The 26,176-nt window shown below is 42.8% G+C and overlaps 1 protein-coding gene across 1 annotated transcript in view; it reads left to right on the forward strand.

Moving 5' to 3' along the window:
* Nucleotides 1-26,176, forward strand: part of LOC146789753 (multidrug resistance-associated protein 1-like) — a 621,679-nt gene that overhangs the window by 223,921 nt on the left and 371,582 nt on the right. The window contains exons 6-8 of the mRNA XM_085632086.1: nucleotides 7,950-8,011; nucleotides 23,666-23,797; nucleotides 23,925-24,149. Coding sequence (XP_085488212.1) covers nucleotides 7,950-8,011; nucleotides 23,666-23,797; nucleotides 23,925-24,149 — 419 coding nt within the window. The remainder of the gene's footprint in view (nucleotides 1-7,949; nucleotides 8,012-23,665; nucleotides 23,798-23,924; nucleotides 24,150-26,176) is intronic.

Consider the following 26,176-nt stretch of genomic DNA (forward strand, 5'->3'; position numbering starts at 1 on the left):
TGGATTATCCATAACTGGACCATGGTGGGTGGAGCACAACAACTTGTCCACTAGATTGGCAACTGCCTCAAAGCATTTAACTACTTCTGGACCCTCAACCACGGGGTCCAGGCACCTTTCTAGTTCTCTCTTGCCTTCTCTTATGGGTTTTTTATAAAAGGTACATCCATCCACTTTGGCCCATTTTAACCTTCTCCCCTGGTCTGTTATTTTCTCTAAACTGCCACCTCTTCCCTTCTTTTTAGATTTTTTAGTGACCACACCCTCCACCACCAATGTTAGAGGGTTGTGGTCACTAAAAGCACTTAGGTCAATATCAGCCCCACTTACCCGGTCTTTTAAAAATGTAGAGACTACTATAAAATCAATGAAAGTGGAGCACCCCCTCCCCTTAAAAGTGGGATTAATCTCTCTCTCCCTCTCTTTGGTTATCAAATCCACAGTGTGCTCAAGGGCGTGTTTGCTTAACACCCTTCCCAGCTCATTGCCCTCAATTGAGTGCTCAAAGTGTGGTCCTATCCTAACCGGGCACGAAGACCAATTTCCTTGAGCCGGTCTCAAGTCAGGGCAAAGATGACAGTTAAAATCACCCACAACGGCTACCAACGGGGCCACCGCCCCCTTGTAGACCCAAATCCCTGCAGTGAGCCTAGCATCTAACTCTTCCACACCAGACCCTGTCTTTTTTTGTGACGTTGGGTTATAAAAATTAACCAAGAGAATACAGTCCCCATAATTAGAGAACCTAAGGGCCTGCATACAAGCAGAGGACCATTTTAGATCGGTCCAAGTGCCTCCCAATTGTAGGTCCACAAAAATACACAATCCCCCCATGGCTCTCCCTGAGCAGGACTTTCGGGCCAGGACAGCGAAGCGCTTGTAACCTGAATATTACTACAATCTATTATCCGGGTTTCCTGTAAACATATAATCTGGAAACCCTGAATATATTGCAGCCAATCAGGGTCCTCTATTTTGGACGCAAGCCCTGCAATATTCCAAGATGTTATTTTTATTATGTTGGAATTTTTAACCTTATGTACTTCCAACTGTGACAAATGTATGGGGTCCTGTGCTACTCTTTCTGGTGTGATGCCCTCTTCCAATGCTACCGTAGTGGCAATCCTCCCTGCCATCCCTACATTTTCCATTAACAGGTCCATGTTATCCCCATACCCAGCGTCAACACCCCGTGGGACCCTACCTGATTCTTTTGTTTGGTCTAGCTGCTGTTCCCTTCCATTTTTCGCCCACCGTCAATCCACCTCACTTAAAACTCTCCCTCTAAGCAGTGGGTCGAACCTGTTGCGTAAGGGGATATCTCTCACTCTCCCTGCTCCATATGCGCATTCTAATGATCCCTCTCCATAATTGCTAGCCTCCAATGCTAATCTTGCCGGCTTTCTATAAAAGAATTCCAGGGGCAACAAGCCTATCGCTAATCGTTCCTCCCACGCTCGATCTCTGAAGCAGCGAAGTGCTTTGTCCACCAGGTTAGGGTGCCTGAGGGTTACTACAACACAGTCCCCTGGGTATACTTTTTTAGACTTCCCTACCCATGCTACTCGCCTCGCCATTAAAATATGCCTAAGGTCTATACCATTAAACCTCACATTCTGACTTAGCCAGTGTGCCGTCTGGTTTATTAATGTTTCTGTCGTTTCCCAGGTGTTCCCTTTGGGTGCCGGCACGCCCACGAGAACCAATGTGTATGGGCTGCATGCAGTAGGGAGATCTAGGTGTATCAACCCCTTCGATCCCTGCACACAGCCTTCGCCCTCCGAGTCCCTGTTATATTCCTTACTCGTGATCCCCCTAGTAGCCTGATCCGGAGTAGGTCCCCGCCTCTCTGTCTCACCCTCATTAATCGCATGTCCTTGGTCCTGGTTTTTTCCAGTACCGGGCACTTGTTTGACCCTCTGTGCTCCTAGTCCATTCTTCCCATCAGAAGGCCTTATCTCTGCCTCCACATGATCACTAACGGTCCTCCCTGTAATATCCACACTTTTCCCACTTGTCAAACTCTCCTGGTGCAACTCGGGACCCTTTCTCCAATTTCCCATCTCCATCAAGTGAGACTCAATCCGGTCTAATTTAGATAATAAGGATTTTAAGGCAAGGATAAGGAGATGCTCAATTTTGGCCCAAAGTGCGCTGTTCCTGACCAGTTCTAAACCAATCTCCTCGTGCACCACATTGGGACATGGAGCTTCTTTGTTTAAATCAACTGCCCCTCCTCCCTCGCCCCAGCTGTGCCAGTCGAGTGCTTTCTTATGTTTCTTGGGGGGCCCCCTTTGTTTTTTTGCCTGGGCTGTTTGGTTAATTTCGATTTTATTCCCCCCCCCACCCCTTTTGCCACCGGCTCACAAACTGCTGGACTTGCTTTTTTCTGAATTGGAGCTGTTTATTGGACTTATTTCTGGCATGCGTGCTGTATTAAAACAGGCAGAAAAGTCAGCTCTCATAATCCCACTGGTACCTTTATGCTTTTAAGGCAGCCGTTGTGTCTACCATCGTGGTATACTGTGTGCGAACTCCCTACTGAGATGCCTGCAAACTGCACTAATAAAAGATCTTCAATTGTCTTCTCAGTCATGGAACCAGGCAGCAGATACCTTGGCTCGCGGGAGTGCACTGGCCTTGGGAAAAAGGGCCTCCTTGGGGTGTTGGTTTCAAGGCAGAAGACACCATCAGCCAGGGTTATCTGCCCCGCCACGTGGAATCAGTACTCTTTGGGGCACGAGACAGTGCTACCAGGTGCTGAATTACTTCCACAATATCTGAAATACTGCGACCAGTGAAATCTCCTTTCTCTTCCTCATCTAACTCTGACAGCCATGAGCCTTTCCACATTTTAAGTGTAGCTTTATCCCAAGTTTGGCAGTTGGTTGGGAGTGTGTTCATCTCCCCACCGCAATTGTTGTTAACATGTACAAACGAACATGCCAGTTGTATTCAAGTGGTGAAACATACAAAAATTGCATTGCATTACCCTAAGCACATCTGCCTTGTTATCTCTTGTCATTAGTATGTATTACACACTACTTTACAGTCCCTGAATCACTTGATACATATGCCAAACATGATATTTTGCTGAGTCTGCTGTAAAGCATCTCATACCTACATTTGTATTGCGCACTTGTTTTCATGATAGAGCACACCACTCATCACATGCAGCAGCAATACATGCTTCCCTAATGTACCGAACAGGTACAGCCGGAGTAGCAGCAGTGCATGGTTTTATTGCATGAACAACTGCTAAATTAGAGTGCAACTGTCTCACACACACTTTGAGAACTTTCACAGGGCAGATATCAGCAGTTCACAGTCCTTTTTATTTTAATAACACATTTTATTGTTTTCATATTACAACTGAAACAAGGACAAAAAAAAACTCAAGCCCTCACGGCCCACGTTCAAGCGCAAGGCATCACACAGGAAAACAATCCATGCTACAAACACAACATATTGTCCTGGTCCAGTGATAATTGATTTCACTCAATGGATCATGTATCAATAAGGATTTTAACTTAGAGCTTGAGTTTCCAACTCCAGCCAGGTTCCAGTACCAGATTTTTCCCAGAGGGCTACCTCCACAACATTGGGAGTTGTGTATTTTCTTTTGAAGCATTCAGAGAGCGAGCTACCCAACTCTACTGGGCCATCTCTTCCTCCCCTCTATGTTTGGTGGCCCTTTGGACCTCGGGACCTACAATAATAATCTCTCATTTCAGCCACCAACCGAAATTTTAATATCTTTCAGATTTATTGCTCTCCTTATGTTAGATAATGCTCTACCTGGTTCCTGGCAGTCTTTCCTATGGTATTCTAGCTGGGCTTAAAAAGGCTCCTCATATGGAAAAACATCAATCCCTTTTGCTAAAATGATCAACATTGGCCAAAACTAACATTGCAATTATGCCTGAGCTAAACGTCACTTTAGAGTTTGGATGGCCACTACTGAGGTCTAAATAGGCCCGCGCAATATATTTACTTATTACCAGTTGCAAATCCTCTATTTCAGATAATAACTGCAAAAGGTAACTTCTATTGAGCGGATCTAATTCTATATCAAATAGTGACGCAAAAATCAGAATATTAGATGCTTGCCCTGATCTATATCCTAGGTGTGCATTATCACTTAGACTTTGGTCAAACCCCAACTCTAACATTTGCCCTATGTGGGTGGCAGGTTCAGGTCCCCCCTCCAAAGACCTCCCTTGAGTGGGAACAATCTGTATGGGGAGAGTATCCCTGGTGGGGAGCATTGGGAGAATGTTGTCCTAGTTTTAACACAACATCTTGAGTCTTTAAGTCTAAGTTCACCCGATCATGGGCTTCCCTTATTGCATGGGACTCCAATACTTGCTTTGTGATTCTCCCATGTATTCCCACCCGCCCCCCCCCCAGTATCTCTGGCCATCCCTATGTCCTCCTGCCTTTCCGTCTTCCCTCAACCCTCCCATACAGGGTCATCTATCATAGTAAGGGGAAGATGTGTCCCTAAAATCTGGCCGTCGTGTGACTCGGTGGGCTTGGGTTTAGTTCTATTTTGGTGCGAGGTCAAGGTGTCTAGCTCCTCCAATACCATAGGGAATCTCAGTTTTTTAGGCTTGCGCTTTGTAATACGCTCACTCCTACTCTTCTTCTCCGTTTGTACTTTTAATCCGTTACTTTCTGTAGGAGGGCCGCCCTCCCTGGGGGGAACAGCTTCTAGCTCATCCCTAGACCCTTTGACTAGGGGTGGATCATCCATTAATATATCTGTAACACAAGGCACTCAAATGTTCCCTTTTTTGAAAATAGGGTAAACCTACCGCAAATTCTTACGTTCAATTACATTTATGTTTTCCCCAGACCGACATGTGAATGGTCCCCTACCACTTGATTTTTGGGTACGATATCTGAAATTGGGCTATCTCTGGCCAAAAATAAGGGGGAAGCCCCCATATCTTCCTAAGCCTCCACCTGGATTCCTCCCCCAATGTGAGTCTAACATGCCTAAGATTTTAGATCAGTCCCCACGTCAATATCCTTATCAGCCTTCCCTAACCAAGGACCGGCAGAATTGAGCTCCTGAACCTACATTAAAATTGGATAAAGAACATCAAGTATGTGGTTAGAATTAGCAGTGGATTTCTCAAGCAGAGTCAAAATAGATGAGAGAATCCTCTCAAAAGGAATAAAGCATGTCAACATTAACTCCCCCTCACCCCCAATCCATAAACCCCTTCATTTAAATATTGCCAAGAATCTTGTGCCCTTTCATTTGGAGACACCTCAGACTTTGATAAACCCAATGATTGCGCAATGGGCGCACTAGAGGATGTACTACTAAACAAAGCAGGCAGGCAAAGGCAGCTAGTATGATTGCCCAATGTCGGTCTTGATGCCAATTCCTGGGCAACTGGCATATTCAGATTAGCCACCAATACTTGTTTAATATTTTCCATCTGTATGGCAATGTCCGGCATAGAATAATCCTCCAAGTCCCCAGGTACAAGGCTGCAGTTTGTAATCTGTGGTGTTTGGGGGGGCCTTTTAAAGGAAGAGTGGCCAAGAGATGGTTCTGTGACATTCAAAAGGCTTGTTTTTTCAACCAAAGTCAGTGAACCTAGAGATTCGGACACCTGCTAAGTGGCAACATTTATTTTTGTTTGAACCTTGACGTCTTACATAACCATACCCATGTCCATCTCTATATCTTCAATCGCTATTATTAAGGAGCGCTCATCAATAGCCTGAGGCAAAGGAAGTGCTACCCGGTGCTTTGATAAGTCAGCTTAGGGTGGTGTGGCACAGTCGTCTCGGAAAGAGCAGCACATATGCCTGCCTCATACACGCTAACTACACCGGTGGCCATTCCCTGTGCTTTCTCTTTTAATATAGTTCCCCTCAGACCCTTTGTGAACATTGACAACACGGATCGATGAGATTTCAAATATGAGAGGTGACCCCGGGTTTTCTTTCGCCTGATAGTCTTTTGTAATTTAGGAGGGGTAGAGTTATCAGATGCACCTCTGGCTAACCCTGATGAGAGCCCTGGTGACCCTGCAGAAGATCCTAAAGGGGTGATTGAACGCCCTGAACGCAGGCACCGGGATAGTTCCTTGCACATAATCAGATTAATGAATGAACAAGCACGATAAACAGGCAACGTGCATGGCGCCAGGGATAGTGTTGGGTATCAAGCTAGTTAGTAACAGCTAGCTCTAAGCCTGATAGCAGATTTTAAGAAATTCAGCACATAAAAAACAGTGCTGCCCAACAGCATTTGTAAAAAAATAAAAGTGGGTCTTATTTGGCTAAAATTGGCCTTTTTCAAAATGGGAATTAAAAAGGACTTTCTGGGGGTATCATAAAATGGGCAAAACATCATAAAATGAACCATGTCCTGTGGAGATATTCCACAGCAGTCACAGGACGACAAAATGTGTCCCTTATTCTGACCCCTGGGGTGGGCAAGAAGGAGTTGGAAAAGATCGAATAAGCAACCTGGTCAGTAGAAAGCAGTCATTTGAATTTCTGAATCCCAGTAAGTACTGCTCTACCATCTGGGTGGTCCTAAACATGACAAAACGACATACACTGGGCTTCAGTAGCTCCTTCTCCTCCCTTGCCATGATCTGATACTCATGGAAGGCCACCTTAATAAGGTTCAGATCCTTCTTACTAGTCACATCAAGAGTAGTGTGGAGATCTCCTCAGCCCGAAATTCGTTAAGCTGTTTTTGACATATCTAAGCCATGGTACCCGGGAGGCGCGGTCAAGATCCAGACAATCTTTTAGGATCGCTTTTTAATGTGGTCCCCTTTTCAGCCCAGATTCCTAATCAGAGAGACACAGGGTGAAAGGCTATCAAGTCGGTGATGTAGGACATACCTAGCTCCTCATGAGCAGTGAAAGGGGGTGTACCCTAAGGAATGGATAAAAGCCATCAAAAAAATGTATTTTCCACGATTTGAAATTCGCCTTTGGCAGTACACCCCCAAATTTCACTGCCATAAATGCCTTTGGGATACACTTGGCCATGTAAAGCTTCAAAAGATCCCCCACCGGTCTTTTCCCCAGTCTAGAGGCAAAATTGAAAATAGCTGCAGTCTCCCGGGTAAGCTTGTTTTTCTTGTTGGTAAGTTGGGGCCTGATTTAGATCTTGGTGGATAGAATACTCTGTCCTAAACGTGATGGAGATCCCGTCAACCGTATTACAAGTGCCATAGGAATAAATGCACTTGTAACACGGCGGAGGGGATATTCATCACATTTGTGACGGAGTATCCCATCTGCCACGATCTAAATCCGGCCCTAAAGTTTGAACATGTGGACTTTTTCTGGTTATGTCATTACCTGTATTGAGTGCCCTGATACATATTAACTTATTGATAAGAACGAAAGCCACATTGGCCAAAAGCTCACACAACATCCTTTGGTAGCAGGGTGTTAGTTATCTTGGTAGCACCAAAATTGTTGAGACATTTTCAATGTAAAGCCCAACAAACTTTGATGTCGGATGTGCGGCAAGCTTGTGGCCCCTGCTACTTACCTTTGTATGATGAAAATGATTTTGGATTACAATCACCTTTAGGAAGTACTAGTCTGATGCATAAGAAAAATTGAGACAAACATTTAGAGCACAGATTTGAATGCAAAGTAGATCCACTGATTTGAATTTTCATACTCTGAAGCCATCAAATGCTTAGTTCTGATTCAAAAGGGACATGTGTTAAGTACATAACCATGCTTTATATAGCAGGTTTAAAATTGAAGTAGTATAATTATTTTCTCCAGTTTTTCGTCTTCACATCATAGAATGTTTAATTTCTTTATGCATGCATTAAAAATATTGCTCTTCACAGTATACTAACAGTTAAGTAATATCAGTGGGATTTAAAAGCAGAATGGTATTTTTAAAAATGACCATAAATTCTATCTTTCCATTTCTTCTATAGAATCCATGCCCAGAGGCACATTCTTCATTTCTCTCTCAAGTTACGTTTAATTGGTTTACTGGGTAAGTGTTATTTTTTTATGATCTAGTTGTCTGAAAGATTTTAGGGAGAAAAAATTGGCTATTACATACATACAATACATACATACAAAATATCTACTCTTGCCAAAGCAAACCCATTATTATGATGTCGGGCAGACCGTTTCGGTGTTGGAACCGACCAACCGTAGGTCGGTAGTTCCTACCACCAAATTACAATGAGACCGTATATGGTGCGGTCGCAAACTCCCATTTCTCTATGGTAGCTTGTGCTGCGGCCAGTTTCTGCCCGCAGCGCAAGCTCCCATGGAGAAATGGGAGTTTGTGTAAATCCCTGCACCATGAGGTGCCTGCCACACGGTGCAGGGATTCACAGGGGGGCACCATAGTTGCCCCTTTGTCCCCGTACCGGAGGAGGCAGGGAGAAGGGGCCCTGCTAGGGCCCCCAAAGTCGCATTCTGACAGGCTTTTTGTGTCGGAAAGCCCAGCATGAAAAGCCTGTCAGAAACCGACATCTTAATCCCGACGTCGGAAACACTGTCTTTAAGGGATCACGTGCTGGTTCCAACTGGCCGATGGGCTCCTTGAGCCCGTTGGTAGCCAGCTGGAATGACCGGCCAGTTTCACTTCTGACCGCCATCATTGTCATACGGCGGTCGAATGTGAAAGGGAAGATGTCGTTCGGAAAGTCTCCAACTGCAGGTCGGAGACTTTCCGACCGACATCAAAATGAGTCCCTAAATATCTAAACCCTTCAATTGACAGGCTAATGACAAACTGTATTTTGGTTGTTACAGCTACATTCTACTCATTTTTGAGACAAGGTGGCACCAAGCCTGCTTGGCTTTCAGTGGATAGCCAACTGTCTTACCATCATGTTTAGGTGTTGACAGAAAATACTATGATGATGAATAGTTGTAATAACATTAATACAAGGCAGTGCCACTGTATTTTGCTAGTCATGATGAAGAATAATGACCATTAATAAGATGACAGCTGGTAATTTGATCAGTTTACAGATGTTTCATACTTGCCTTTAGCTTCTGGCAACATTGCTGCCAATTACTGCAAGATGGCAAGTTAATTACTGTTAATATTTAGAATAGCAGAGCCAAAAAACTGTTTGGTAGTCCCATTGTAGGACATTTATATTCTTCCATTGCATTGTCAGCAACTTTTAAATCATCAGGGTTGAAGCAGTCGCCTTAGGTCCAAAAGGTCATAACAGAAGCCAAAAAAGATTTAATTGCCCCAGATCACACCTCTAGGCAAGTCGTGTGTATTAGTTACTTTTTGCCTGTTGTCAATCCATCCATCCCTTCAGATCCTGGGGGACCCTTTTGGTGTGTTCAGACTCCTTGCCTCTATCTCCTTGTTGCTTCCCCTCCACCTATACTCATCTTGAATCTCCTGAGATGCTAATGGAGATCCAGCAACCAATACATTGAAGGGACAGCCACCATCTGATATGAACCAGGATTTCTACTCTTGCTTTTTTGAAGAGAAAAATAGGTCTGTAAGTCTTTACTATTTTCGCTTTCCCTCTTTCAACTAATCCTCTGAATAAACCATTCAGGATGGTGAGCCTATCTTATCGCCCTTCCTCCCTAAAAGAGGGGAATTGGTAGTATGCAGCTGACATCTAGGATTTATACTTCCCCAACTCTGTTTGGAGACCAAGACACAAGATCAGCTATTATCACATGACAATTTATTAAAAAGGGGGTCATAAACTGAGGTAACACTTGACGATGATATGATTACCAGTTCAGCCACCATCAACAAGATGCAACTGTACTTAGGTTTTTTCCATCAATCACAAAGTTATAAGAACATTGCTTTTAGTAACTTCATAAAAATTACCAATAGAATTGGTTTTAGGCTCAGGGAAGGGTATTCCCTTTAATCAGAGGATAGGACTTCTGCGCAACGAAGGAGTACAGAAAGCAGAACATGTATTGTTATGCCATGCCTTATAGTGCATTGTTATAAATTCCTACATCCATTAGTAGGTCAATCAAAAGCACATTTTCAAAATGACATACTGACTCATATGTGTTCACCTATAAATGAATGCATTTGTAATTGCAGTTTTGCATTTTAAAATAATTTTCTAAACATTTACTAACTTACACATGTATTCACCTTCCTATAGTGTAATAGTGTACCTTGTCGTATGCTCTCTATGCTTATTCATCAAATTCAGTTCATACTTTTAGGCATGATTAGCCTACAACATAATAATATATTCCATTGCATATTATTTTATGTTATTATTCTTAGTCTTGTGTGTATTTTTATTGTATTGTTGGCCTCAGTCAATGTCTGTATCAACAAATTAGACCTGAATTCCGAGTTAACACTTGTGTCCCACTACCAGCATCATTTCTGGTAGTATGAGTTATTCCTCTGACTTCCTTACTTTCTCCATCATACTCTTCTTTCTTTTCATACCTTCATTCTAGCAGTCCCTCCTTATCTAAACCTTGTTGTCTTCTTGGTGCCTCTGCCATCTTTTTTTCACAACCTTCTTCTCTCTCCCCGGACATGGTAAAAGCAACCTTTTACCTGCCTATCAGGAATATAAGACACATCAAAATATGACTTTCCTGTGTGAAGAAACACAGCCATTGTTCCTGTGTGCCTTGTTTAGCAAAGTGTGACACTGGTAAGGTGGCATCCTGTTCAGTACTTTCTGGTGCAGTGCACCCACATGTAAAACAGTCTAGGTTCTTTCCCAGTAGGAATAGTCAGTGTAAATTTCTACTTCATGTCCTTTTCTAATGGGAACACAAGCACCCAGACCAGTTTCAGCCATGTTGGGCTTCATCAGTAAGGTGCCACTTTAGACCTACGGCACAGTGAATGTGGGATCCAGGCATACTTTCGGAACTTAAGGCATTTCACTGTGAACATTAAAAAAAGGATGGTTGGAATGTGTGGATTGGAGTATAAGCCCATTAGCCTACGAAGCAGGAGTATGCTATTTAAACTTTGTCATACTGTTAGAAATGGGGGTGTCTAGTTGGCAATGGTTTGCACCTTGACCAAGTAGGGACCCTTCCGTCTAGTCAGGGTAAGGGGGATACACTTCTAAAATAACCGTTGCTCACCCCCTTGGTAGCTTGGCATGAGTAGTCAGGCTTATCTCAGAGGCAATGTGTGAAGTCTTTGCTCATAACTCACAGTAATACAGTGAAAACACTACAAAAGGACACCACACCAGTTTTAGAAACATAGCCAATATTTATCTGTGCAAAACAAGACCAAAACGATAAAAATCCAACATACAGTTATTCCAAATATCAATAAAGCAAAAATAGAATTTAAATGCAGTTCCTTGAAGTCAATAGCTCCATCCAGGGCTATCGCTGTGTCGGGAACATACAAATCCAACGGTTCCAGTTGACTGTGATGGTGTGGGCTGGCTGCGGTGTCAGAAGACCCTCAAACAGTGCCTTTTGTTCCAGTCCGACAGCGGCTGAGGCAGGCATCGAGGCTGTGGTTTGAAGCAGAGAGGTGTGGCGGGTGGTGCCCTCAGGACGCTCTGCAGGCAGCGGCTCGGTGGCAGGCGTCCAGCGGCGTCGGTGAGACCAGGGCACGGTGCAAAGTGGAGAGGTGCTCATTGCGATGCTGACAGGTCACAGTGCAAACAGCAGCGGCAGTTGATGATCTGAGACCAATGGACCTAGCATCGGTGGCCCAAGTTTGCAGTGTGAGACGAGGCGGTGCGTCGTGTAACTTATGAGTGGTGCCCCCAGACCTATGTGCAGGCAGCAGCGTTGATGTCAGCTTGCAGAGGCATTGTCGGGGAGACCAGGGTGGCGGAGTGAAGCGAGGTGGTGCGGAGTGCGGTGTCAACAAGTCGCGGTGCAAGCAGCGGCTTGGTGGCAGCAGCAGACTGCATCATTGGGGAGGGCAGGGTTGCGGTGCAAAGGGTAGCAGTGCCATCTGCAGTGCCTTCAGGTCACGGAGCCAGCAGCGGTATCAGTGATGGCATCAGGTTGCTGTTTCCCTCTGTGGCAACTGAAACACAGTCCCAGATGCGGTACCCAGAGGAAGGTGAAGTCTTTGCTGTTCATGAGACTTCTTGAGCCGGGGGCAAGCTCTACTTCAAGCCCTTGCTGATACTCAGAAGAAGAAGTTTGTAAGAAGTTCAGTCTAGTCCTTTCACTGCCCAAGACACAAGCAGCCACTGTAGGCTAACACAGCAAAGCACACAGCAAAGTGGTAGTTTCTCCTCACAGCAGCTTCTCCAGCTCTTCTTCTTGGCAGGTTTCTTGATCCCAAAGAGTTACAAAGTCCTGAAGTCAGGGCCCCAATATTTATACCACATTTCCCTTTGAAGTTGGTACAAGCAAAGTTCCTCTGCCACACATAAACCAGTTCTACCTGGCTCAGGCCAGGTTCACCACAGGAGGTGGAGACAGCATTGTGGAAGGCAGCCACAGTCTACTCATGTGCATGTGACAGCTCCGCCCACTACTCTAAATGCAGCCAGGTCTATTCAGCCTGGCTATGAGTCACCTAGGGAAGACAGGACACACTCAGCTCCCCGTTTGTGTCTGTCTAGTGTGAATGCACAACCCCTGCTCCTGTAACTCTGAACCCAGACAGTGAATACACCTGCCGGCGAAGGCACACAGGATGGTTAAGCAAGAAAATGTCCACTTTCTAAAAGTGGCATTTTCAAACACTCAATGAAAAAAATGATCTTCACTAAAAATGTATTTTAAAATTCTGAGTTCAGGAAGCCTAAACTCCAGCTCTCTATCTTGCCTCAATGGAAAGGGATGCTTGTAAGGTGTTACAAGGCAACTTCCATGTTAACCTATGAGAAAGATAGTCTTTCAAAAGTGAAAAACGAATTGTACCGTATTTCACTATCAGGACATGTGACATACACCAGTACATGTCCTACCTTTCACCAACACTGCTTCTTGCCCACAGGGGTATATTGGGCCTACCTTACGGGTGTCTTACATGTAAGGAAAGGCAAGGGAAGGTTAGGACCTGGCAAATGGGTGCACTTGCCAGGTCGACATGGCAGCAAAAATTGCACGCAGACACTGCAGTGGCAGGTCTGAGAACCCTTTGAAAGGCTACTTGCGTGGGTGGCACAAACAGGGCTGCAGGTCCACTAGTAGCATTTGATTTATGGCCCTGGGCACACCTGTGCACCTTACTAGGGATTAGAAAATAACATATGCTAATCATGGAAACACCAATCCTTAAACACAATTTACAGCAGGAGCACTTGGTCTTTAACTCTGAACAGCAGTGAGAAAGTGCACAGAGATATTAATCCAGCAAAAACAACAGAGTCCAGTATACAATCAAAAACAGGAGGTCAGAAAGCAAAACGTCAGGGGAAAAACCTGCCAAACATGCCAAGTCCAACACATAAGAAAAATAGGCGTAATTGAATATAGTCCCTTATGAACAATCCTTAACAATTGAAACAGAAGTTTTTTACAAACTGGAAGCTAGTGTAATTGGTGCTTCAGAAAGATAGGTGTTCCCATTTCTTTCTAGCAATTTGGCTGCCACACTCTGAATAAGTTGAAGATGATAGAAAACATTTTTTGCAGCTCCCAGATATGAACTATTTCAATAACTCCATTACCCATATGAATATGATGATGCAAATCTACATAAGCAAGAATGTTATGAAATATTTTCAAGGTAAAAATCAGGATCCTGGCACCACCTGGAATCACCTTCAAGCTCCTACACATGCCTTCAAAGCTCTCCACGACATAGGACCAGCGTATCTGAACCACCGTCTCTAATTCCACTTACCTGCCAGACACATTGGCTTTGCCCAACTGGCCCTGGCCACTGTCCCACGGATACACAAGACCAAAACCGGAGGAAGATCCTTCTCTCACCTCGCTGCCAAGACCTGATCACCCGGCGCCTCCACCGCAGGCAGTCCCCGTCACTGACCCAATTCAGAAAGGATCTCATGACCTGGCTCTCCGACTGAACCCCTGTGCCCAGACGGATCAGCAGCCCCCCAGCGCCTTGAGGCCCTAATGGGTGAGCAACTGCGCTATAAACCCCTGATTAATTGATTGATTGATTGACCGCAACTTGACATTCTCATCAATCCTGATACCTAAGTTGTGCATAACAATCCTTGTCCATTGGTTCTAAAATTGTCAACTTAGCCATCCAAACATTTCTTCTTAACAGCCTTTAACTATTCTTGTCCTTCACCTGCTTTTCTGCCCATTCTCATCTGTTTTTCTCTCCCAATTTCAATGCTGCCATGGCTCCTTTCCTGCTCTGGCCTCTATGTATTTTGCCTCCAAAGTGACATTGCACCTAATGTAATTTTTCTTCCTACAAGTGTTTCCCAATCCTGTTGGTGTTGCACTGAGGGTGGTTTTGTACCTCAGTGTGATTTGGATCCTAAATATGTTTTGTGCTTCTAAATGTGTTTCCACACTCATACTCACTTTGCACCTAAATGTGTTTTACCTCAGAAATGTAAATTGTGTTCCTTATAATTGCGACTCTTCCAAAGGTGTTGCACTTGGGGTCATTTTGAACACAAAGGTCATATTGCAAAAGATTATTTGTTCCCAAGCTTATTCTGTATCAATGTACGGGCCACCTATTAACATCCTTTGGTCTCCACTGGCTGTCCTATGCAGATGACACCCTACTTCCTGTTAGACTGGATTACGCCACGGAGCAGATTCAACAAAGTCTTCAACCCTGTTTACTAGAAATCTAATAATGGATTAACAAAAATATGATTACATCGGGCCCGATTCACTAAAGTAAGCTTAGACAAAATCTTAACTTCACGACTTTCGTATTCCCAAATCATAAAGTTAGGATTTTGTCTCAGTCAACCTTTAGTTTTGGTCTTAAGTTAAACTTAAGTTTAACTGAGACAAAATCCTAACTTTACGACTAGGATTTTGTGTCTGTTAAACTTAAGTTTGACTTAAGTTTAACTTAAGACCAAAACTTAAGTTTCACTGAGACAAAATCCTAACTTTAGTACTCCTAAATGCCTACTGTGAATACCGAAAGCCGTAAAGTTAGGATTTTGTCCCAGATTACTTTTGTGAAGCGGTCCCATCGATCTCTGTTGAAACGGAAGTGCTCACCTGTGACCTTGATTTCTTAAGGAATGCAGATCTCTGGCTTGGTAAACTGGGGATACCACCTCCATCAGCCAAAATTGCAAAGAATCTTGCATTCAGCCTCTACACAGAGTTTTACATTTGAAGCACAAGTGCACTCTGTTCTTCCACCAACTGAAGCACCTAAGGAAGAGTCTTTTGTTAATTCCTTAAGAGTATCGAGCAACAGCAGTAGCCAAATCTTTTCTTTCCAGGCTTGACTATGTCATTGCCTACTAATAATGTGTTCACACAAAGTTGCTTTCTAAGTTGCAATTGATACAAAATATGGTTATTTCTGGCCTCTGTAAATTTGATCTCATATTGGACGCATAATGCGAACTGCATTGGCTAACTGTGGGGCAAAGAATCAGGTTTCTTTGGTTCCTCACGCCCTGTATGGCATCGGGGCTGCTGCAATTCAGAATGGTATAAGAGGATACATGCCTTACTGCCTATTAAGCTTCTCCCAGGAGGTGAAGGTACTAGTTACTCCTGATGATCCCTCTTTAGAGCAAGGTTTTTCTCTGTTCTATCTTCCAAAGCCTGGAATCAACTCGCCACTTGCTGTAGAAAGATCCAAAACCACACAACTTTCCTAAAAAAATGTAAAATGTTTCTATTTGAATACATAAGGAGCGTTTTTTTCTCTACTTACTGTCAACTTCATTAGCACCAAGATGCCTTTGGGGGAACGTAGTACATGATAAATATTTGTGTTTATTTATACATTCCTTCATTCTGCATCTCAGTGTGATATCACAAACCTGCTTTCTTTGCCTAAGAATGAATTTGCGCCTAAAAGTGATTTTTTTCACATGAATGTGATTTGTGCTCCTAAATGGAGTATTTCCTTTGGCGTTATCAAGCGCGTTATTTTGTACAGGAAGCTGCTTATACGGAAGGACTTTACGTGTCATGGGCGGTTCGCCCACTGCTTTACTACTTTGTGTTGCCGCTGGACAGTATATTGTTCTAGTAAGGTTCTTCGCAAGTCCTCCACACTTCATTTTAGTGTGAACTCTTGATCTAAGACCGATTGTTACTGATGATTACAGATACTATTGATTTATTAACGATCATGAACTTATTCGATTTTTATCTTTTACGCTGTGGAGATTCCCTATTGATTTGATATCTATTTTTCGGTCTTATTTATTTCATTCTGGAACTATTCACAACCAACTATTAGCCTTGAGAAAGTCACAGTACTGAGCAAGTACAGATGAAACACGTGTTGGCTGTTTCGATATTGGATATGGGTCTGTAGACCAATAAAAGGAACGTTTTATATTGAAACTTCGTGGATTTTTCATCTTATCCTGTGGAACTTTGGAATGCCCTACATTATCTAAAGACTTTCTGAAATTGCTTATCTAATTACGCCAACATTGGTCCTTATATAATGAGTTGTGTTTAGGACCTTTCTACACTGGTTATGGGTGTGCTGTACTAGCTGGATTTTTTTGTTAATTGCTCCTAAATGTTTTTCACATTCATGCTGCTGTTGCACCAAGGATAATTTTGCATCTCAATTTGCCATCAAACAAATGTGATGTTATAATGATGCACACCTTGTACATCTAGTGCAACATCTTACTACCACTTTTTGTCTCTCCACTAAGTGGTTAGGCACCTAAATGTAATACCAACCCTTGCTACCAAGGATGATATTACATGTAACTATGGTTGTGCACCTAAATGTGATTTGTTGCTCCGGGATGTGTTTTTGCAAGCTAAAAGTGAATCTGCACTTAAATGGGCTTTAGCACTGCTCAAACACAAGCGATCCAGAAAGATACAGTCAAGATCCTCAATCAATCTTGATATCAACACAGAGAGAAGACAACTCACAACAACCAAAAGATTATGGAGACATAACCCTACATCAACGCATCTTGCCCTCCTCAGACCTGCAGGCCTCTCCTGTAAGAAACTAATCTATAGAAAAAAGGCTGCTTTCTTTCACAACCAACTTGACTGAAAAACAGACAGAGGGATTTTTACAACATTGTTAAGTAACAAACTACCCTCACCTCCCAACAGGAAATTATAGCCACTAATGAATGCTGTGTGGAAATAGCGAACTAACGACGTACCATCTCCATCGGAACTCCCTCCACAGGTCCTACTTTGCACCTGAGGAACACACAAATAACCAAAACCAAGTAGGAGCCTCACTTACCAAAGAACAATGCCAATTGGCCAGAGTTTCATTGTTGACAGAAGGTGAAGTCCACAAGATAATTGCAAATTTGAAACCTACATCCCATACCTCCAAGCCCCTACCATCTTCACTAGTACAGAACCTGAATCCATCATCTTGCCGTTCTGGACCAAAATCATCAATGCTTTCCTCTCCTTGGGATGTGTTCTTGACTCCATCCAAATAGGCCAAGTCACACCCATTCTCAAAATACCTGGAGCAGGTCCTGAGGACCTCAACAGTTTCAGACCTGTCACTAACCTTGAAAAATGTTTCTTTATCCAACTCAATCAACACATCGAGAAATTCAACCTGCATGTCACCATCCAATCAGGACTCAGAATCGGATGTAGCACAGAAACTGCCATGCTCAATATATCAGATGACATTCTCAGAACCTTAGACAAAGGCGGCTCTTGCCTCTTAATTCTTCTGGACCTATTGGCGGATTTTGACACAGTTAACCATCAAACTTTACTTGAGACCCTGACATATCACACTGGTATCAATGGCATGTCCCTGAGATGGTTTATGTACTATCTACAACACCTCTCGCAACACATAAAAATCAGCAGTTGCCTTTCTCCAGTTCTACAAGGAGTTCCACAAGGCTCCAGCCACGTTCCATCCCTTTTCAACCTCTTCATGAAACCCCTCACAAGTATCTTGAAACAAGCTGGTGTGAAATTTCACCTATATGCTGAAGACACACAGCTTTACTGCAAAATATCATCCAATAGTGACATCGACAATTTGAATACCACGCTAAACAAGATATAAACCTGGCTAAGCACCCAAAACTCAAATCCAATAAAACTGAACTATTACCCTTTTCCCCAAATGACAAGCCAACGCCAATCAAACAATGGCTCAAGAGCATAGACTCTCTTAATTGTTGTCTCACACTCTCCAACTCCCTGAAGTCCCTGGGAATCACCCTAGACAAAAATATGTCACTGAAAGAACACAATAACAATTCTGCCATAGGGACGTTCTACGACCTAAAACAGCTAAAGAAAATCAAACCGTTCATTGCACCTGAAGACCTAAAGACTGTATTCGATTACGGCAATTCCATAATGACCAGGACCCAAAAAATCTCTTAGAACAATTCTAAATGCAGCTGCTAGACTACTAACAGGCACCAACAGATTTGACCACATCTCACCTGCTTTCAAGAGTCTCAATTGGCTCTCAATTGAAGTAAGATGCGTCTTCAAGACAGCCTGTATCACCCACAAAGCCCTCCACAATGCAATTCCTTAATATTTAGAAAACAAACTATTGAGAGCGGAAAGAACTTGAGCTCTAAGAAGGTCTGACTCACACCTTCTCATCCCTCCTAAACTGAAAAAAACATCCCAGAAAACGTTCTTACTTGGGTAATGCTCCATCGATTTGGAAATCACTTCCTAAAGACCTTCGCTGCAACCCTCCCTATACCTGCTTTAAACGGAATCACAGAACTACCACTGAACAAATACTTCAAGCCATCACCATGAGCCTACTACACCAACAGGATCATTCGATACGGTCTCCTACCCTAATTTATCATCTAATCTATAACTAATGCCTCTGATGGACAATGTTGGATTCTGTTTCTCATTGAGCTTCATATACTATGTTGCTTTCTTTGTATTCCTTCAGTTTCTACTATGTTGAATCCTTCTATCGATGCTATGTCTTGTAAAGTGCTCTGATACCATCGGGTCTAGCCAGGGCTATATAAAACTCTCAAATAAATAATAAATAAAATAAATGCGCTTTCATACAGATGTGATTTCTGTTTCCTACAAGTATTTTTACACTCCTACTGATTTTGCACCTAAATTCGTTTTTTGTCCTAAATGTGATATGGCTCCTCAATTTGCGATCCTAATATAGCTCAATTTACCCTAAGAATGATTTGAACCTAACAGTGATTTTTACAGATGTATTTGATTTTTCACATATATATGACTTGTGCCCTTCAATGTTTTTCACATTCCTGCTGATGTTGCACCAATTGTGAGGTTGCACCGTAGTCTGCGATCAGCCAGATATCAGGTCATGCTGATGCACTCCTTTCCACACAATGTGACATCCTACTACACTTTCTCTCCATACCGACTGAATACACCACAGCTGCATATTGAGGCTGTTGCATAATGAAACTGCTTCTCAAGATCAATAGCCTAACAATGTTTTCATAATCTTGTTATGACCACCACATTAATAGCAAAGAGAGCCTCATATCAGATCATATCAGATTAGAAGATGCATACAACTACACGTCAGAGATTTTATTTCCTCCGACCGATCTAAAACTACCCTCAGATATCACTAACACCGATATCTGAAGCCCAACCCGGACAGCTTAATCAGTGTCAAATGCCATATCTCAGACTGGTATATGTTAAAAGTGGTCTGCTCATTGTTTTCTTTCTAAGTACATAGACTGCTATCCTGATCTACTGTGCTTTTTGTTCCTATTCTCAAAGAACACAAAACCCCCGAACAAGCAAAAAGCTTTTTGTCTCAAGTTAAAAACACATGTAAACTACACCACACCGTGTATGAAAATAGGACAGCGAAGACCCAACCCTCAGATATCTCCATACCTTCAACATGTTGTTTGATACCCTGAAGGCATCATACCTTCCATCATGACTAGGGATGTTAACACTGACAATGTGCTTGCCATTTCTACTGCCAAACAAAGAGCTCATGCTCCTCCATGCCTTTGTCTCCCTAATATAACCAACACAACCCATAGAAACCAGACTGCATTGTACCAGCATAAATCAAGGTAGTTGAGACCGTAACCTGAAACACAGTTACTCCAATCAGAGACAGATAAAAGTACTTTCAAGAATCAAACCCACGGGGACAGACTTAGACCTGGACGTTTGGAAATACTGCTGCACTCAAATTAAATTATGTCTATAAATCATAGACATAAATCGCTACATTTCAGGTTTATTAATAGATTTTGCTGCTTGCCGCAGTACTTACACATGCAAAAACAACAGTTGATGGACAGAATGCAAAACAATGTCATACATTCACCCCAGTACAGAGATCTGGGCCTAAATCCATCGTTTTTTTGCTCACCATGCCATTCCAGTTTGAACCCAGTCATATGCAAATCAGTCTTGACCCTGTGCCTCATGGGAACAGTCCAGCCTGAACTGCCAAGCCAGGTCCTCCCTGGACTGAAAACAAGCATCCTAGGACCGGTTTCGGGGTTTCACCCCTCTTCAGCCAGGATAGCTTGATTCCAGTGGCATGGAGAGCATGGGACCCACGCCTGGGCATACCCGTCCCACTCGGGGTGACAAATGCAAAAACAACAGTTGATGGACAGAATGCAGAACAATGTCATACATTCACCACAGTACAGAGATCTAGACCTAAATCCATCGTTTTTTTGCTCACCGTGCCATTCCAGTTTGCCATTCCCTTTGGTATCGCAGGCTAGACCCGGAAAAGCCTGTGCAGTGCCCCCGGTGCCCATGCGACCCCGCTGGCTTCTCTCACCTTGCATGGGATTGCCCACCAATACGATATTAATGAAAAGAAATCGTCAATACTGTAGCAGAGATAGTGGAAACTACAGTTGATGTGCCCCACTGACGGCAAACTAAGCGCACCCCAAAGCCATTCATGCGCTGGTGGGAGTGCTGCTTCTGCTGGCCAATAAACAACTGACTCGCTGCTGGATGAAGGGCTTCCCTCCTAATATTGACGATTAGCTGAAGACGCTACCTTCTCTAGAGAGCGGGCTGTAGACTACATAGATGGACAACATCCCCAAACCCATCTACAAGACATCTAGGAATGCTTCAGGTTATACCTTGCACAACGGTTTATAATGTCACCCATAATAATAATGTACCTACCATTCTGCTATTTACACTTAAACCTATTACAAGACGGCCTGGCCCGCTGTTTAATGCTCACATGTACTATAGTTCCATGCTGCCCCCCTCACTGGGGTGAATAGGATACCGCTCACTTAGTAATGTCTTGAACAGATAAGTTATGTAGCCTATTATGTATGCCTTTATATGTGTTGGCTGTAATGTCTAAAACCGAAAACTAATAAGTAAAGTTAAAAAAAAAGTCAAACCCACAGCGCTTCACATAGCCCACCACCTCCCCTCGATGCAGCATCCCTCATAAAACCAACTTCATGGTCAAGTCCAGCTGTACTAAAACAAACTGACTCTCCACAGAATAACTCAACCATCAATTGCCAAGATTCACATGAGAGATGAGATTACTCGACTCAGATTTCATTGCAACCACTTGGAGCAGACCAGAGTATACATCTTCTATCTGACACCCCAAAACATTGCTTTATATCAGATTGATGCTTGATCACCTGAATAAGAGAGCCCATTCTAAATCATTGACAAAAGTGTTTAATGCTACTGCTGTCCAACAGCAAGCATTGGAAAAGCAAGCATATCTGGCCTTAATGTGCTAACATGTGCAAAATATAGGCATGGAAATTAGTACATAGACTATCTGCGCGTTGGTTCTGTTTCCGATGTCCCTATACTGTTTTTTAACAAAAGTTTGCAGTGCTGCTCTTTTTCTTCCCTAATATTATGGTGCTTGTTCACTGGAGGCCAAAGCTTGGGAAACAGAAAATAGTACACAGATATAGGAGGGACATATATAGATATGGCAAACATAGTACAGGCACATTTGTTCATGCATTTGTTTGCATGCCATAGAATATTAACCACAAATCTATTGACTTTGACAGTGCTTGTTCCGTTTTTTTACTACTGTAAAATGGTTTAGCAAAACGTTTCCAGAAACACAATCAAATATAAAAATAATCAACAAAATTACAGATTACCCCACCCTTGGTGAAGGTAAGCTTCACTTAGATAAAGGTGTCAATTCAAATAAAATTGTACTTTTTAAATTGTAGAGATTGCTTTATACCAAACAGGTCCTAGTTGAATGTGCTGTTATCGGGCCATACCAAGGGAGTCTCTTGTGGGTGAACTTGGCATAGGCTTCACTTAAATGGAGTCCTTTGCAAAAGTAATTTTACTTCAAGGCAGATTGCTTAAAACATATATGTTTTTGCCATTCTGATGCATGCACTTGGCTGCATTATGACCACAAATGTAACCAGAAACACTTCTTTTTAAGTAGTGAGAATGTTCAAAAGTGCATTATTATTATGATTTCATTCTATTTCATAGCCTTCCGGCCCACTGTGATAGGACACAGTAGGTAAAAACAGGCCACTTTGAGCATCATTGGCAGATGTCGCGGTTGTGGGCCAATACCAAGGGAGTAGAGCATTAATGGCCACTATTCCACAAAAGAAGGAAGGTGCACTCTATCACGAGTCATGCAAAGGCCAACACTTGTAGTAGAAAAAAGTTTCTTCTTTATTCGTAGTCTTGGTTAAAAGACAGGCACACAGCCAACGCGTTTCGTTCCCCCGTGCCTTGGGAACTTCGTCAGGGTTGTAAAAATTATTATAAAGACACCCACATAAATACACACATATAAAGTAAATCTATAAAAAACATATACGCGTTGGCTGTGTGCCTGTCTTTTAACCAAGACTACGAATAAAGAAGAAACTTTTTTCTACTACAAGTGTTGGCCTTTGCATGACTCGTGATAGAGTGCACCTTCCTTCTTTTGTGGACTTGTTGTATTATAAGTATCTTTAGACAGCGGATACTGGAAGTTGTGGCACTCACATACCTATACGGACGATATATGGAAATTAAGTGCTTGACCTTAGTCAGCTGTTTGTCCTTTTGTTGCTATTAATGGCCACTATGAAATGCTGTTAGAACATTTCACCCTGTAAGCGCAGGTTGTCTAAATTTAAAACCTAACAAGGACTACACCATGGGTGCAAAACTTCCCATGGTTCTCAGCAGCTTCCTCTTTTCTTGGCCTGTGCTGTCAGTGAATGCCTTAGCCGCCCCCACCAGTGTGCATACCCCAGCAACAACTGACCTTCATGGAAATGGGGGTTTAAAAATAGACAGAATTAAGTCTCAGAAGCCCCTACCTCTGTCTGTGGTTTCTGCAATGTCACTAAATAGCAGTGACAGTGGGAGTGGTGGAATGAGGGGAGGGAAGACGATTTTCCTTTCAAACAACTGCACCCTCTTCCACCTGATTGGGAGAGGTACAGGCTGCAGATCAAAGGCATTGGTGAGATGACAGCAGCAGGCCTGGACCAGTGTTTATATCTCACTGCACCGCCCTAGTTCTCATTTGCCTCCAACATTCCAGTGCCTGTCATTGTGCATGTCTCTTTATCAATTGCACTATATTGACCAGATCGTTAATTTACAGCATTATGATAAAAGGATACAGACACCCGCTGGAGGAGGAAGACATATGGGCATTGAGAACTTCAGACACAGCTGAACAAACTGTATCCAAGTTTTACAAGCAGCTTCAGAGGACTTTGGATGAGCAGAAACAGTAATATTAAATTTTCCTATTTTTATAAATGCTATTTTAAATGTTTATGGCTAACATTGTTGGAAATCAGCAAGTATTTCGATAACAGTAACATAAGTCCATGTACTTGTTTCCTTTGTTTCAACAGAAGTGAAAGCAGGATAATGACTAAGTCAAGGAAACAGGAAAAGGACACCCAGACTGTGGATGAAGGTGAAGAAGTGGAGGTTCTCATAAAGAGCCCTAGGCTGCTGATGAATTGGCTGGTCCTCTTCAAGATTATAGGCCGTGCATATGGTGTCTATTATTTACTGGCTTCTCTTATGCTTCTGCTCTTCACAGTCTTCATGTTCATCAACCCAATAATTATGCGGTATGTGGCAGGTGCTTGAAAGTATATAAATGCATTGTTTACATTGTGTTTCATTCACTGTGGCACTCATGATCTGGCTAGTTCTGTGCATAAGAAAGAGCATTTACATTGTGATAAAACAATGAATATTTTATCATCAGTAGGCCTGCAGACAAATCCTCACCATCTTGAAAGTGTTCCCTACATGTATTAAGTCTGGCCTTTTAGTGTGCATGATGAGTTTTTAATTCAGGGCTGTGTGGTGAAGTGTATCAAAAACCAATAGATACCCTTATTAAGGCAAAATGTTATAGAGCTGCTCCATGAAACAAGAGCTGAATATCTCAGCAGTAATGATCTTCAAGAAAGGAACTATTGTTGGTGAGCCATTCTGGCTCAGTATTTACAACACTATCATGATCATGACGCTGGGGTAGGGTGTTTGAGAAGTTAAAATATTCTAAAGGTAAATGCTCTGTGCTTTCTGACTAAAGGAGTCCAGCGCCTCTAAAAACAGAAGGCTGGATCTTTCTAGACTACAGTACAATAAGGGCCCAATTCACAAAGGTAAACTTAGACCAAAGTCTAAGTTTACGACTATCTGAAGTCACAGAATAGTATCTTTACGTCCGCACTCGGGGAAGAGTTTCCGCACTCATGGTGGAAACTCCGCACTCAGGTGTAATCTTCACCACAAGGGCAGAGATTCCACTCCGCACTTGGAGTGTAATCTCCATACTCGGCGCAGATCTCCGCCTGAGTGTGGAGATTTCGCCTCGAGTGCGGACGTAAAGATACTACTCGTAAATTAGCTTTGTCAATACTAAAAATTACTAACGTTAGACTTTTGGTATGAACTTAGACCAAAAGTATAACTTTTCTTTTGTGAATCAGGCCCTTAATGTTCATGTATATGAACTCCACATCGTTACACACACTGTAAATGCCTTAATATGCAGACTTGATGCAATTCTCATAACGGAGACCTGTTTCTCAACAAGCAATCTATGCACCCAGAATCCTCATGCGAACAGGCCACAACACCCAACAACTTGACTGATCAAAACAGGATTATGGCCTTTCAGTTGTCCTCAAATTCACAAGGCCTTGCTACTTGCAGGAACAATACACTCTCAGTTCACTAGAACTCCTTACCCGTAATTTTCTGCTATTCGTAAACTTTATGGTCTCTTTCCTCCCAATCAACAGAACTCGTGGCCCCTGCTTGGTCTTCTGTTCTGAGATTGCAGACCTCATCACCACAACTGTATCTTCCTCTGAGACATCAACCGACCTGTAGACTCTAGAACCAGATCCAAGAAGGCCTTCTGAACATCTCTGACATCAAACAACACAATTCATGTTCAACCCACAGCCAAGGGAATACTTTTGACGTTGTCTTCTCCTTCATGCTTATTCTTAGCTGCCACTCCACACTATAAATGGACTGGTCTGACTAAACCACCTTGCCCTTAGGCTTCCTTCACATCAGACCTTATCACCAGGGTGAGCCAGAGACTTTAAAGCACCGATTCCACTTCACAAGAACTGACCCTTTAACGCCTGCATCAAGACCAGCTTGTTAACTCTCTCTCTGGGCCTCTCCGCAGGTGTCATCTCCTAACCTGATGTTCTGAATATAGGTCTCCAAAACAAAATACACTCTTCTGCACCACTGAAAACTGCTGCTAGTATTATACATCTTCAACAAAGGTATTTCCATGAGCTTTCAGATAAAAGGTCTCAAATTTGTAGGCAAGACAATATCCAGGCAAACCTACCTGACTTGAAAACAATGTGCTCCATCATCAGGCTACTAATCAATACAGCAAAATAAATGTACTACACTACAGTCATTAACGCAGAAGAAGCAACAGCCCTTCAATGACATCAAGATTAGCATTTACAACACAGGGCCCTCCCATAGAAGACATCACTAACAAGTGCAATGCCATCAATTGATTATTCAGTGAGATAATACATAATACCAGGACAGAGATTAATGATGACTCTTATAATTCCAACACTACACATAATGCACCCAAATG

Source organism: Triturus cristatus, chromosome 10, assembly GCF_964204655.1.
Source record: "Triturus cristatus chromosome 10, aTriCri1.1, whole genome shotgun sequence".
Lineage (NCBI taxonomy): Eukaryota > Metazoa > Chordata > Amphibia > Caudata > Salamandridae > Triturus > Triturus cristatus.